Source organism: Macaca mulatta, chromosome 3 (assembly GCF_049350105.2).
Source record: "Macaca mulatta isolate MMU2019108-1 chromosome 3, T2T-MMU8v2.0, whole genome shotgun sequence".
In the NCBI taxonomy this organism is placed as follows: domain Eukaryota; kingdom Metazoa; phylum Chordata; class Mammalia; order Primates; family Cercopithecidae; genus Macaca; species Macaca mulatta.
In genome coordinates this window covers 111,801,660-111,816,776 of record NC_133408.1, presented here as the reverse complement: position 1 = coordinate 111,816,776, position 15,117 = coordinate 111,801,660, and the positions used below count along the sequence as shown (strand labels likewise).

At 35.6% G+C, this 15,117-nt stretch overlaps 1 protein-coding gene and 1 long non-coding RNA gene across 2 annotated transcripts in view; one reads left to right on the top strand and one right to left on the bottom strand.

The window, feature by feature from the left end:
- The window catches only part of LOC106997510 (uncharacterized), a 97,977-nt gene that overhangs the window by 37,025 nt on the left and 45,835 nt on the right, over positions 1 to 15,117 (top strand). The window lies entirely within an intron of this gene.
- The window catches only part of SOSTDC1 (sclerostin domain containing 1), a 73,082-nt gene continuing 64,154 nt past the window's right edge, over positions 6,190 to 15,117 (bottom strand). The window contains 2 exon segments of the mRNA NM_001194311.3: positions 6,190 to 7,678; positions 10,218 to 10,611. Coding sequence (NP_001181240.1) covers positions 7,263 to 7,678; positions 10,218 to 10,422 — 621 coding nt within the window. The 5' untranslated portion in view covers positions 10,423 to 10,611 and the 3' untranslated portion in view covers positions 6,190 to 7,262.

Here is a 15,117-nt window from a genome sequence, read left to right as displayed (position 1 = left end):
ACAAAGGGCGGGCTCAGTGGCTCACGCCTGTAATCCCAGCACTTTGGGAGGCTAAGGTGGGTGGATCATTTGAGGTCAGGAGTTCGAGACCAGCTTGACCAACATGGAGAAACCCTGTCTCTACTAAAAATACAAAATTAGCCAGGCATGGTGGTGCATGCCTGTAATCCCAGCTACTCTGGAGGCTGAGGCAGGAGAATCACTTGAACTCGGGAGGTGGAGGTTGCGGTGAGCCAAGATTGCGCCATTGCACTCCAGCCTGGGCAACAAGAGCAAAACTCCATCTCAAAAAAAACAAAAGTAGGCAAATTAATCAACCTTAGGAAAGATAGTGTCAATGAACAGGCAAAGTAGCAATCCTTCACTAGATTATTAAATGCATTTTGCAATTTTTTTGTCTTAGGTTTACAATAAATAAATTTGAAGCAAAAAAGTTTTATAAAGCCCTTTGAGCTTTAGAAAGTAAACCAAGAAAAGCAAAGAAATTATGTTATAACTTATAAAACATATTTGAAAAGTGAGGGAGGAAGTAAAGCAAACAATAATACAGGAAGTTCAGGTCAGTAAAAGTGGTAAACTAACATAAAATATAGCGTTGATTAAAGATTGTAAAGGATTGTTTAAAAGTGCTGGTTAGTGGATGCCTGGGTTCAGTGTTTTAGCCTGTCATTGAATGCCAAATTTGGGTTAACATCTCAATGAATAAAAGGAATTGAATGATCGTTTTGTGACAAATTTGCCGATGTTGTAAGATAAAAAATTTTTTTAATTTCTATGAATTTAAAGACAAATCTTTAAAAAGAAATTTATTTCTTCTGAAAATCATGATGCCTATATTTTTATAGTAACTTATGTTTAAGCCATATCAAGGTCTTTTTTTGTCCGTTTGTTTTTTGTTTTGGGGGGGTTTTTTGACATTTATTTTAGGTTTGGAAGTATATGTGAAGATTTGTTACATAGATAAACATATGTCATAGGGGTTTGTTGTACAGATTATTTCATCACCCAGGTATTAAGCCAAGTACCCAATAGTTATCTTTTCTACTCCTCTCCCTTCTCCCACCCTCCCTACTCAAGCAGACCCCAGTGTCTGTTGTTTCTTTCTTTGTGTTCATAAGTTCCTATCATTTAACTCCCACATATAGGTGAGAACACGCAGTATTTGGGTTTCTGTTCCTGCATTAGTTTGCTAAGGATAATATCCTACAGCTCCATCCATGTTCCTGCAAAAGACATGATTTTGTTCTTTTTTATGGCTGCATAGTGTTCCATGGTATATATGTACCACATTTTCTTTATCCAATCTGTCATTGATGGGCATTTAGATTGATTCCATGTTTTTGCTATTGTGAATAGTGCTGCAATGAATGTTTGCGTGCATGTATCTTTATGGTAGAAAGATTTATATTCCTCTGGGTATATACCCAGTAATGGCATTGCTGGGTCTAGTGGTAGTTCAGCTTTTAGCTCTATGTGGAATCATCGTAGTGCTTTCCACAATGGTTGAACTAATTTACACTCCCACCAACAGTGTATAAGTGTTCCCTTTTCTCCACAACCTCAAAAATAGCAATTGGTTACTTTTTAACTTTTTAATAATAGCCATTCTGATTGGTGTGAGATGTTATCTCATTGTGGTTTTCATTTGCATTTCTCTAATGATCAGTGATATTGAGCTTTTTTTATATGCTTGTTGGCTGCATGGATATCTTCCTATGAGAAATGTCTCTTCATTTATTTCAATGGGGCTGTTTGCTTTTCTCTTGTAAATTTGTTAATGTTCCTTATAGATGCTGGATATTAGACCTTTGTCAGATGAGTAGTTTGCAAATATTTTCTCCCATTCTATAGTTTGTCTGGTTACTCTGTTGAAAGTTTCTTTTGCTGTGCAGATGCTGTTAAGTTTAATTAGATCTCACTTGTCAATTTTTGCTTTTTTGTGATTGCTTTTAGTGTGTTTGTCATGAAATATTTGCCCATTGCTGTGTCCAGGATGGTATTGTCTAGGTTGTCTGCCAGGGTTTTTATAGTTTTGGGTTTTACATTTAAGGCTTTAATCCATCTTCAGTTGATTTTTGTGTATGGTATGAGGAAGGGGCCCATTCTTCACTCTTCTGCATATGGCTACACAGTTATCCCAGCACCATTTACTGAATAGGGAGTCTTTTCCCCATTGCTTGTTTTTGTCAGCTTTATCAAAGATCAGATGGTCGTGGATGTGTGACCTTATTTCTGGGCTCTCTATTCTGTTCTATTGGTCTATGTGCCTGTTTTTGTACCAGTACCACGCTGTTTCGGTTACTGTAGCTTTGCAGTATAGTTTGAAGTCAGGTAACACGCATATCAAACTCTTGATCAGTTTTAATGACAATAAACTTTGGTTTAATATGTCTGTGCCACTGATAATGCCATTCAATTTAGACATCTGTCTCAGATGTAAGTACCTAATCCCATTCCTAAAGATGAAATCAGTAATACAAAGTGACCCTTGGTTTGCAGTTACTTAAGTTAGAGGTAAATATTTTAAGTTTTTTCACAGGAAATCTCCCAAACTGTTTTGCTAATTAACAAAAAATAAATCCTTCAGCAAGTGACCCAAATGCAGATGATAAACTCAGTTTAGTTTGCTCTGGAAATAATTATGCATTCAGTTTGGTATTAATTCATTTTAATCAATTCTTGAAACTGAAAACCAAAACATTTTCCCTTTGAGATTTCAAAATTCCTCAGTAGTTGTTACCCTATAGCTCTTCAAGACAATTTGCGAAATATGCAGGAAAATGCACCAAATGTGAAATTAGCTATTACATTAAGAATGATGCACCAGTGGAACTCAAAATGACACTGACAAACACAGTGTCTTTTGGGATATCTATTTCAGTGAGTCTCTTTGCGGATGCAACAGAGATTTCTGGTGAACAAATGTCTACCTAGTTCAGAAATCTAGACTCATTTCCATTCAACATAGAGCTATATTTTAGTAGGTTCCAATGAAACCAAGGGAAGGAAACATTGAGGGAAGGAAACATTCTAACAAGAGAATGCTGCTTTCTCACACTGAGCATCCTAAGTCATCTCCCCACTGAACTACTTCTCAGTATATTCAAGGATTCCATCAAAACCTTGCCATACATTTCATTTTTTATTAGTATGATATGATCATATAAAGCATATAAATGCTGAATTTAGGGAATGGAGTGAATTTTCATTTTAAGATTAAAAAGTACTTTTCAGAGTTAAATCTAAATCATGTTTTAATTCCAAATATAATGAATTATATTTCGATATCTAAAATTTCATGGTGACTGCAAATTGAGAAATTTGCAAAATACTAAATTTAAGCTTTGAAAAGTTTTAATTTTATTCAGAAATTTGGAAGTTTTCTGATTTGGCTGCTGCTAAATATTATTCTCTCTACTCATGACTTCTTAATATAACTATTCCACTGAGCATCTATTAAAAACATCGTGCTCAGTAAACAGATTATGTTACATAGTAAAAAACACATTTTAACAGTATAGTAGATATTCAATAGTGATTTATAGGATGGATGATACTGTAAGATCTCCTGGCAAAACCTTACTCATTTGATAATAGAGCAGAAATGAATTAAGGCTCAGTGTCTTTTATTTAACATACACATTCTAATTTTGGTTGCTTTTAAAACAATATATAGCGAAATAAACATGGCCAGCAGCGTGTTGCCAGTTATTGGTTGGTTGTAACTAACACAAATTAATAAATATAAATGATCTGTAGTTAAAATATTAACTTTTTTGCAAATATATATATATGTGTGTGTGTATATATATGTGTGTGTGTGTGTGTGTGTGTGTGTATATATATATATATTTTTTTTTTTTTTTTTGAGATGAGTCTCGCTCTGTTGCCCAGGCTGGAGTGCAGTGGTGATCTTGGCTCACTGCAACTTCCACCTCCCGGGTTCAAGCGACTCTCGAGCCTCAGCCTCCCGAGTAGCTGGGATTACAGGCATATGCCACCATGCCCAACTAATTTTTGTATTTTTGTAGAGACGGGGTTTCACCATGTTGGTCAGGCTGGTCTCGAAATCCTGGCCTCAAGTGATCCGCCTGCCTCAGCCTTCCAAAGTGCTGGGATTACAGGTGTGCACCACAGTGCTCAGCCTGCAAATAGATATTTTTAAAGGTTATATGTCCGTGTTTGGCTTAAGTCTAGCATACTATATATTAGTCATTTGTGTATATGCTATTAATTTTTCTTTCATTCTTATTATTGATATATATGTCAATGTACACTTATCTATAAACATCAATATATTTATGTCTATTCATTTGTCTATGTGTCTGTGAAACCATTTGAAGATATCTTTGATGTATAGTGGCCAAAGTAAATTTAATAAATTAATAATTCATTAAATTTAATATGCTTATTAAATTTAATTAAGAACACCTCTAAATTTCTATCATTTCATGGATAGATTTTATGAATGTAAACTAGAGGTAAGAATATGCTAAAATTATCATAATCTACCATTTTGAGATGATAGTTACTAAGGTGATAGTAAAATTATGCAGTTTATCAGATTGGAACACATGAAAGTAAAACACAAAAGATATTTAGCAGTTGAGACACATATGATTTTTAGTATTTTAAAATAATAACTAGAAAGTTATTCTTTCTTTTGGCTTTTAATTTTTACTTCACTGAGACACTGATTTTATTCTAGGCCTTTCTTATCGACTGCTGACCTTTTCCTGTCATTTGATGTTAAAGATGATACAATGAATGCATCATCAATGTAACATGGCCTGAAACAGATCAGTAATTGAATGTGATCATTAGAAATAGATCCAATTTTAAACTTAGCAGAGACTACAGAAGTCTTATTTATAAGCTTCTTTTATTACATTTCTTTTTTCTTCATATATTTATGGTCCATTTGCTAATACACTATTAGGAATCAAATCACTGAAGATTTTAGCATTTTATTATCACCAAAACCTTTGTTTTAGTAAAACACAACAACATAGTCTTCTTGATTGTGAAAAGCTGTTGTCAGATCAAGTCGTTTTTATGCCTCAGATCTTAAGGCACACTAATTCTTGAGACCATCTCTAAGGTCTTCTGTAAAAGGTGCTGTCTTATTGAGAAGGAAGAAATGGCCAAAGTGTCTGTATCTGAAGTTTTCTGTTATATTACATATCCCACATAGAGGATGGATAGGTAAATTAGACATATGAAACAAGACATATTTGGTATATTCAACCTATATTTATTATGAATTTTTCATGTAGTAATATGATGATATAATATGAAATAATTTAAGATGCTTATTAAGACTGAAAGAGAAATCAGTAGTAGGCTATTACTTGTTTCTTTATTTGGTGGTATAACAGTTAGCATTATTATAAAATCTAGAGGTTCTTTTTAGATGCTTCTACTTCTCACAGGGAAGCAACAATATTAATGTTCTTGTTTAGCTTAGTATGCTATATGTAATTTACATGTGATTTTCAGACTTGTAATTACAAAAAGAACAATCTACTACAAAAAAAGTGCTAAGGAGTCTTTCATGCTCAGCATCCCAAAAGGCAAAACCCAGGAAATATTACCAATACATCATGAGCCTCTTTGGTTTTCTTCATTTGGAGTGATGAAGTCAATCATTTGATTGAATTGACACAACCGTCCTTCAACTGTATAATCTGCTTCAAGAAACTATGTTGCTTAATATAACAACATGCCAACATTGAAAACACTGAAAAATTAGCTTTTGTTTCCTTTTTTTATTTCATGTTTTTGGTTTGTGGGCCATGCAATAGTATTCAATGTTCTCCAACATAAGATATTGATTTCTTCACAATTCCTTCCTTTCTCAAATTTAGCTGTACATTGAGATCATCTGGAAAACTTTAAAACCTACTGATATTTGAGCACTACCCCAAGAAATTCTGATGTAATGTGGATGAAAACCTGGGCACTGGGTCTCATAATATCTCCCCCAGGTGATTATAATGAGCAGCAGACTTGGCATCCACTGGTGTATGTAAATTTGATATTCTCATGACTACTCATTGCTGGATTGACACCCAAGTTTTGCAACCTCCCATTTACTGAAGAGGTGGACTCCATGTCTCCCTCTCTCTCCTCTCTTAGAATAGATACTTCTGTCAAAGCTTGAATATGACTTAGAAAACAAAAAAGCAATTACCCTTACACATTTATTCTACAGTTTTTACACCCTTTATACATGTTAAAGGCAACGACAATAACTTTTAGCAGTGTTTATTTTTGTTAAAAGAAACCAGTTGAATTGAAGGTCAAAACACCTTCTGATTGCACAGATTAAACAAGAAAGTATTACGTATTTCAACTTTACAAAGCATCTTATTGATTTAAAAAGATCCATACTATTGATAAAGTTCACCATGAACATATATGTAATAAGGAGAGTAAAATAATCATTTTACATATCTACAACATGTATTTTCATATTTCAAGGTCAACCACAAGTCATATAGGAAAATATTTAGGTCCATGAAAAAGTTCCAAAACATTAAAAAATTAACATTTTGAAAAAAAATCACATGTGAAAGCTCATTAAATAATAACATTGACAAATAAATAGTTAATCAGCTTTACTTATTAGCCGCTGCCATGCATTTCTGGCATTCCATTCCAAGCGAGGGTCAGCATGCAGGGTATAATTTCATACTATGCAACTGTAAAGAGCTACAGGGCTTATTTTTGAAGTGAAATGTCACAAGGTCTTTCATTCTCTTTCAAAGGAAGATCACTCATGGCTGCTAAACTGTTCCCATGAAGAGTACCAAAAAAGCACCTTTCTGAAATGTTGCTGCGAAGATTCATGACAACAATTTTTTTTAACCTTTCTGTTTTGAAGGGGTTTTGTTTAGGATATGGGATGGGCCAGTAGATGGAGGGTATCTGAGAAGCCCTTTTCTGTTTTAAAATATAATGATTCACTGATGTATATAGTATCAACAGTCTTTTAAGAACAATGAGGAATTAAAACTACAGGATACGTGGAATTTAAATGCAAATTGTATTCATGGATATACCTACATCTTGAAAAACTTGAAAAGGAAAAACTATTCCCAAAGAAGGTCCTGATACTTAAGACAGCTTGCTGGGTTTGATCAAAGCAGAAAGCATATACTTTCAAGTGAGAAAATAGCAATGGCAGGCTTGAGTTTTCCAAGCAATCAAATCTGTAAAGCAGATGGTTACTAGTAAGTCTAGTTATGGGAGTCTGAGTTCTAACTCATGCTGTGCTTGCTGGATTTGCTGGCTCTTTTCCGCTCTCTGTGATGCTGGACGGGCTTGGCAGGTGACATGCTCTCAAAGTTGTGACTGGACTCGTTGTGCTGCCGGGTGTACCTCTTGCACTTGCAGGCAGTGACTACTGTGATTTTGTAGGTGCGTGTGCTGCCATCTTGGCACTGCAGCTGGATTCTCTGGGTACGGGTTTTGTCATTGACACACCGCCACTCCTGGGAGCTCCTCCTGCTCCAGTACTTTGTTCCATAGCCTCCTCCAATCCAGTTAGGGAGCACTGGCAGGGGCAAGCACTCACCAGCACACACCAGCTCCTTCAGAGGGCTGATGCTGGTGCACTGGCCATCAGAGATGTATTTGGTGGAACGCAGTTCCCGGCAACCCACTTGAACCCGAGCTGCAGGAAACAAAAAAGAATGTGCATCAGAGACAAAAATGCAAACGAAGACCTTTTAAAAAGTGCTCCGCAATGACAAAAATAATAGCCAAATGATAGAAAATTGCCAAATAGAAAGTGAGCACCTACTTTATTTTCACAATGAAAACAATCTGCCTGGATAGAATGGAGACACTTTCATGAAAATCATCAGTTTACATGGCTATAACTTTTTTGGGAAGAAAAATGTAGGCCCGATTTTTTTTATATATATCATTAGCTGATTGCTTATTAGAGTGTTTGAAAATCCAATTTTCTTAGTCTCACTGTCCAATAAGGGGTTAGCAGCTCTTCCATTTACGTGTAAATATTCGTTATTCAATGAGTTAAAAGAGTATACTTTAATATTCTCTTTCTCAAGGGTCATATTGGTTAATGTCTGCAAGTGCTTTCAATTAGGCTTTTAAAAAATCTGTTGAAAAGAATGTGGTAGGGCCATTGAAATATTGTGTATAATGCATATGCTCTCAGTAATATTTTATTTCAATTTTAGACTTTCGCTGCAGAGACTCATACATGCATATGTGTACAACATCTGACATTTTGCATATCAAACTTAATAACTATGTTTTAAACATAAATTCCCAAACTATATTTTAAAAAATACAAACAGTAAGATGTTTGAAATGCAAAATGCCACTACAACTCAAGATTCGAAGAATATAAAAGCCCCTAAATCAGGAACGTATGGTTGCCATAACAACTTGGCTACATTTCCATGAATTTTATGGCAGAAAAATGCCTAACATGTCTGATTTACAACTGCAAAAGGAACCACGGTGTTCATTTCCTGAATATTGGTCATGGCAAACTTTTTGTTTTAGTTATTTGGATTTGATAGGTATGTTCTCTAATTGGCTGTGTCTTGTTACACGCCTTATGTAATTAAAGCAAAAATTAATCTTTAAATATTTTAAGTTTTCCTTACCCTTGCTTTGTTATCTAAACTTGAGGAGAATTGCTTATAACAAGCTTGAAAAGAAATCAAGGCTTGCCAACCAGGAAAAAAAAAAGGATGTTTAAAAGTGCAGGCTGCTGACATTTTACAAATAGAAATGATAAGGGACACTGAAGTGGTTCTACAAAGAGTACTGAAAGCTAAGTCAAAGTAGAACTGAATCAGGAGTTTCACTTCATCTCTGTATCCTAGTACTTCTGAGGTAAGAGATATAGCTTAAGGGGAACGTGACATTTGCGTAAAAACTTACTTATATACACATGCATGCATAGAAATCTAGAATTGTGGGATTAAAATGTAAAGCGTAAATTGTTTGGTTGGACAGTGTGCTCAGCGTGCCTGATTCTGCCTCCAGTTCACCTTCCTGCAGCTGCCTCAGGAATGCACCTGGAAATAGCCAGAAATAATTTTGACTTGTCAAGCTTTCTGTTCCTGTGTATATACAGATTTGGCATTTTTGCAGTGACAGTTCATTGACAACGAATACCCACCACATTGCTCAGTAATCTAATAATAATCAGATATGTCCTGTGTACTTAAAAGCAACCATCTTCATGAAAGTTAAAACATCTTAGCTTTCTTAGACATTAACAGTCATATTTGGTTTGACTTTTCAAAGGTCAAAACTACTTTTCATAGTTGAATGGAGTGAAGAAGGAGAGGCAAAAGATTTGTGTAAGATTTCCTGTTCACTGTTTCTCTCTCTCTCTCTCTCTCTCTCTCTCTCTCTCTCTCTCTCTCTCTCTCTTAAAACCTGATTATTAGCATGTGGCCTCTTCTAAAGGAAAAGATGGAAATAAAAGTTAGGGGAAATTTGAATCCCCCTAACCAGTGGTCAATTAGTGTGTCAACTAAGCTGTTGTTTTAAATCTCTTAAGTTACAAAAAAGTCCCCAGTCTGTCACAGAAATATACAATTATCTAAATTTTGAATGGGACAACAAGGAATTAGTTTAGAAAAATATGATTCTCCAAAATTTTTAGTTTATCCCTCTTTTATATTGAGCTTCATCAAAACTTTTGACTATCTCACTAGGCATATTTCAGAAATCCAATGTAAACAAATTTTTTCTCCTGGAAGCTTCCTTTTTTCCTTTGTGATTCCCTATATGTATTTGTGGATGGTAACTAATAATACATGTTAGCTACCTTTATACACTTTACCAAAATTGCATACGCCCTGAAATAAATTGACAAAACAACCAGAACTTGAGCTATCTAAAACAATACTTTTTAAAACTCTCATTTTGCATGATTTTGACAGAACCATAGTTTAATTCCTGGAAATGTTTTGTTTGTGGATGTTTGATAAAACTTCAGTCTGTGCTTGCATTATTAAACCACTCTTTTAGTTAGGTTAACTTTAAAATCACTACATAGGGAAGAATGCCAGCCTACGCATGCGGCAGATTACTCCCAAATTGTTTCACAAAATATATATGGTTCAGGTTAGTTACCAATAAAACAATTCTACAGCAATGTGAGCTAATGCTACCAGAAAAGAAAAAAAACAAACAAACCTGTACAAGTAAAACACACTTACTGTTCCGATCCAGTCCAGTGTTACTGAAATGCCTGCCTCCATTTCTGGCTTGATTCATCGTGCTGTTGCTGCTGGGGTGTGCTGGAACAGGTTTAACCACATGTGAATAAAGGATTTCTGTGGCATCATTTTTAAAAGCCAAACAGCTTTTCATTAGGATGCATGCAAGGGGAAGGAGATAGAAATGAATGGCAGGAGGAAGCATGGTGAGTAGAGGATTTGCTTGGCTGAAGAGCTGGTTAATTCCTTTGCCTCTGCTTCTGCACTGTATCTGTGAAATTCCTCCTCAAGCTTCCCTTTATATATCCACAGAGGTTTGGCGTTCATTCAGGTGTAAAGTTGTGTAGAGCTTCAGAGTGAAAACACAGAGAAGGGGTGGGATCCCTACATGACCCTGCAAAAGAATTTTACCAATGGAAAAGAAGACTGCAGAAAAGGAGGAGCTTGGTATACAAATTGCCTGAAATTTCAGAGTTGGACTTCATCACTTGTCTGTGAGCCGACGCAGGCAGGCACATTCTATATCAATGACAGACTCTCCTCTGCCATTTCCTTTCCTGAGTCTAGTTAACATTCGGGTTTAATTTAAACGAAAATACATCGCTGTTCATTTGAAGAGACTGGCTTTCCCACAGTTCTATACTTCCCTCAGATTTTAGAGTATTTGCGTCAGGAAGGGAGTTCTTCCCAGGTAACAGGAGGAAGTTGTGTGAGTTTAAATATTGTAGGACTTGCATGAAGCACCTAGTTAGCGAAACATTGCTTTCTCTCAAGAAGCAAACCAATATTTTTTTTTCCTTAAAGCAAACCAATATTTTTTTTTTTCCACAGAACTAAAACCTGCCCCCTGGACATGCTTAAATAATGCAGCTTTGATCTGCATGAACTACTGTGCTGCTAGGTAAATTATTGCCAGGGGTTCTGTGTGGAGAATAATGAGCATAGTTCTGTCTACATTAAAGTAAGTAATACTCATTTTCATCTTAAAAATGTGTCACAAGCATTAATATCCATAGCGCTGTTTTACATAAAACAAAGCCATTTGTGACAGACTGCTTAGTGAATCCAAAATAATTTTTTCTAGATTTTTTCAGAACACAGAATCGACTCATATTTACTAAATATTTTGCTCATTACTTTCTTTGACTCTGCTGCCCAAGTAAGAAACCTATTTTTCTGAATTACTTTACCTACACCCAGAACACGTGTTCCATTAATTAATTATAGGCCACTGATAATCCCTTTAAAACAGTCATAAAATTCTATTTCATGATGGGACATCTCAATTGGAATAACTATTCTGAATCACCTTTTCAATTATAAATCCATTTTTGTCCTTTGTGTGGCTACCTAAGTCACCTAATTTTTATCTCTTTTCTGTATAAGCTTTTGTCCATTGTAACTGCTATTCACCTATCTGTCTGTCTATCTATCTGTCTGCCTACCTGAATTTCTCCATAGAAGCACGACTGACATTTTGCAAGAGACAGTTCTTTATTATTGGGGAACTGTCCTGTGTGTTTATCATCTTCCCTGGCTTCTACCAACTAGACGCCAGTAGCACCCCCTAGTTGGTAACAAAAATATCTCCAAACATTACCAGATGACCCCTATGGGGTAAAATCACCCCCAATTTAACCACTAATTATCTATCATCTATCTCACTACAAAAGAAAGTAAAAATAAGAATAAAGGAAAAGTATTATAATACCAATAAATTATTGTTCTTTTTTAGGACAGAAATTGTACTGTAGTTTTGTTTTAAAACAATTACTGCTTCTCTATCAGAGGTATATACTGGAATATCCTTAGATGAAATGATTTTATATACTCTTTTACATTATATGGAATAAGCTAGAATAAGCTTCAAAAACAATATGAGGAGGTTAGAGGTGTGAGTGGCAAAAGATTAATTATAAGTTGATGGTTGTTAGAGCAGGATGGTAAAGTATTATATTCTGTTTATTCTTGTGTATGTTCCAAATTGTACATAATAAAAAGTTTAAAAACCAGACTCAGACAATCAATTTAATGGACATATACTCCCTACTAACAATATATCTCTATCCTAGATTGGATAAATAGTCATTTATTCTAACATCCTTCCTGGAAAATCATATGTCAGTTTATTTTGTGCAAATGGAGATTACAGGCATCCTTCTAAAACACTAACTATGAAGAATTTCTGTCCTACTTACCAAGGGACTTGATGTTAATTACACAAAGCATGTTAATATTAATCATTGACCTACAGACCCAATGCCTAAAGGAAATTAAAAGGTCAAAATAATCTAATCTGTTCCTCACTGCTTTTTCTTTTTTGTGTGTCACGAGCAGGGGGTATTTTAATTGGAATTTAATTATCAGGTTGGGCTAATGAGGTTGACCAAACTCATGCACAGTTATTAAATCTGCTGCACCTAGTATTTTGTAGGCTGAACCTTAGGATATCACCTCAGGCAGAAGCAAAATTAGAAGAGAAGGCAATGTCGTTGTGCATGTGGACAGGACAAACTCAGAGTTCTTGGGCCCAATTTACCTGACAGACCTCTAGAGAACTACTTTGAGGCTGGGTGCAGTGGCTTCTGCCTGTAATTGCGCACTCTAAGAAGCCAAGACAGGAGGATCGCTTGAGCACAGGAATTCGAGACCAGCCTAGACAACATAGTAAGACCTTGTCTCTGCAAAAATATAACAAAAACTAGCTGAGCATGGTGATTCATGCCTGTAGTCCCAGCTACTCAGGAGGCTGAGGCAAGAGAAACACTTGAGCCTGGGGTGTTGAGGCTGCAGTGAGCTGTGATAGCACTGCAACACTCTAGCCTGGGCAAGAGTGAGACCCTGTCTCAAAATAAATCAATAAATAAAAAGAAAGAAAACTACTTTGCTAAAACAGAAATAATCATAAGTTTAATACTTAACAGTTATTCTGATCAGTTTAAAAGAGCTCCATTAAAAATAACCACAAACTATTGCTTCTCGGCCTTTTGGCTAAGATCAAGTGAAGGATAACCACAAACTATAATAACCCGAGAAGAATGAATATAGATATTTAATATTGAAATTGATTCTTTCTCATCTTCAGGCATTAGTATGCACCTGTTATTCCCTTTGCTTATAACACTCTTCCCTCACCCTCTTCCTGGACTAATCACCTACTTTTCCTTCCAGTCTCAGTTTAGACGGCACTAGCACTGAGAAAACTCGCCTTGGCCTCTCTTCCCTCTATCTGCTCGTCTCAATCCAGCATACATGTGTCAGAGCAGCTAGTTACCTGATGACTTGGCAAGACCTATGAAAGAAGAACCATTTCTATCTTATGGGTATTGTGGAATAAGTGGTTAAATTAAGTATTTAAGAAATATAGAAAAAATATTCTTTCATTAAAAAGAGATTGGCTAGTATTTGTGGTAGGCAGTCGCTAAGATGGCTCCTAATAATCCCCTTCTCATGATATTCACATCCTTGTAGCAATCCCCTTTTCTTCAGTGTGGAAAGAACTTAGTGATTAACTTCTAATTAGTATAACATACTAACATGATGAGATGTGACTTCTATGATTAGGTTTTCAAAAAACTGTGACTTCTGTCTTTCTGGCTCCTCTCACTCTCTTGCTTGCTTTGGTGGAAGCCAGCTACCATAATGTGTACTTCCCCATAGGAAGGTCCATGTAACAAGGAACTGATGCCTGTGACCGACAAGGGACTGAATGAGGCCCTCAGCCAAAAAATTGAGAATTCCATCAACAATGACATGGGTGAGCTTAGAAGCAAATCCTCTCACAGGCAGGTGAGGCTGCAGCCCTGGTCTACAACCTGAATGCAAACTTTAGGAGAGACATCAAACCAGAGGCAACCACAAGAACTATGAGATAATAAATGTTTGTTGTTTTAACTAAGTTTTGGGATAAGTTGTTACATAACATAATCAGTACAATGTTATTTGTAATTACGTCATTTTGTGAATAATGCTAGGGCCTTGAGAGCATCAGATGTGGAATCATTAGACACGGTGACTGTGCATCTTGCACTCTTTGGGAGAGTGTTAAGACTTATTTTCTGTTCTCAGCTGTGCATCATTGCAAGAAAAATAAAATAAAAATAGAAAATTTTGTTAAAGATTTATTTTATAGACCTCAGCTGAGCTATCACTGTGGTGGCATTATTAACAATCAAATAATGGTATTAGAATTACTACTAGCAGTTTGATTTGTAAAAGCCGGAAACCAATTATGATTTTCTAAATAGTATCATTTATCATATGACTTGGAAATTGAATTTGAAAATCTGAATTTGGATCTGAAACTGAATCTTAGTTCTACCATTTACGATATGTATGAACTTGGATATACAGTTGATCCTTGAACAACACAGGTTTGAACTGTGAGGATCCACTTATACCTGGATTTTCTTCCACTTCTGCCAACCCTGAGACAGCAAGACCAACCCTTCCTCTTATTCCTACTTCTCAGCCTACTCACTGTGAAGACAGTGGAGATGAAGACATGTCTTATGATGATCCATTTCCACTTAATGAAGAATAAATGTATTTTCTCTTTCTTACAATTTTCTTAATAACGTTTTCTTTTCTCTAGCTTACTTTAAGAATAGAGTATATTATATATATATAACTTATAAAATATGTGTTAATCAACTGTTTATGTTATTGGTAAGGCTTCCAGTTGACAGTACACTATTAGTAGTTAAGTTTCGGGGGAGTGAGAAGTTATATGTGAATTGTCAACTGTCCGGGGGTCAGCTCCCTAACTTCTGTGTTGTTCAAGTCGGTTATACTTTCTGAAACTCTCTTAGTCAGTTTCTTCATCTACAAAACATGACCATGCTTACCTACCTCACAGAGGAACAAAAATATATGAAAATGTCTAACACAAAACCTGGCA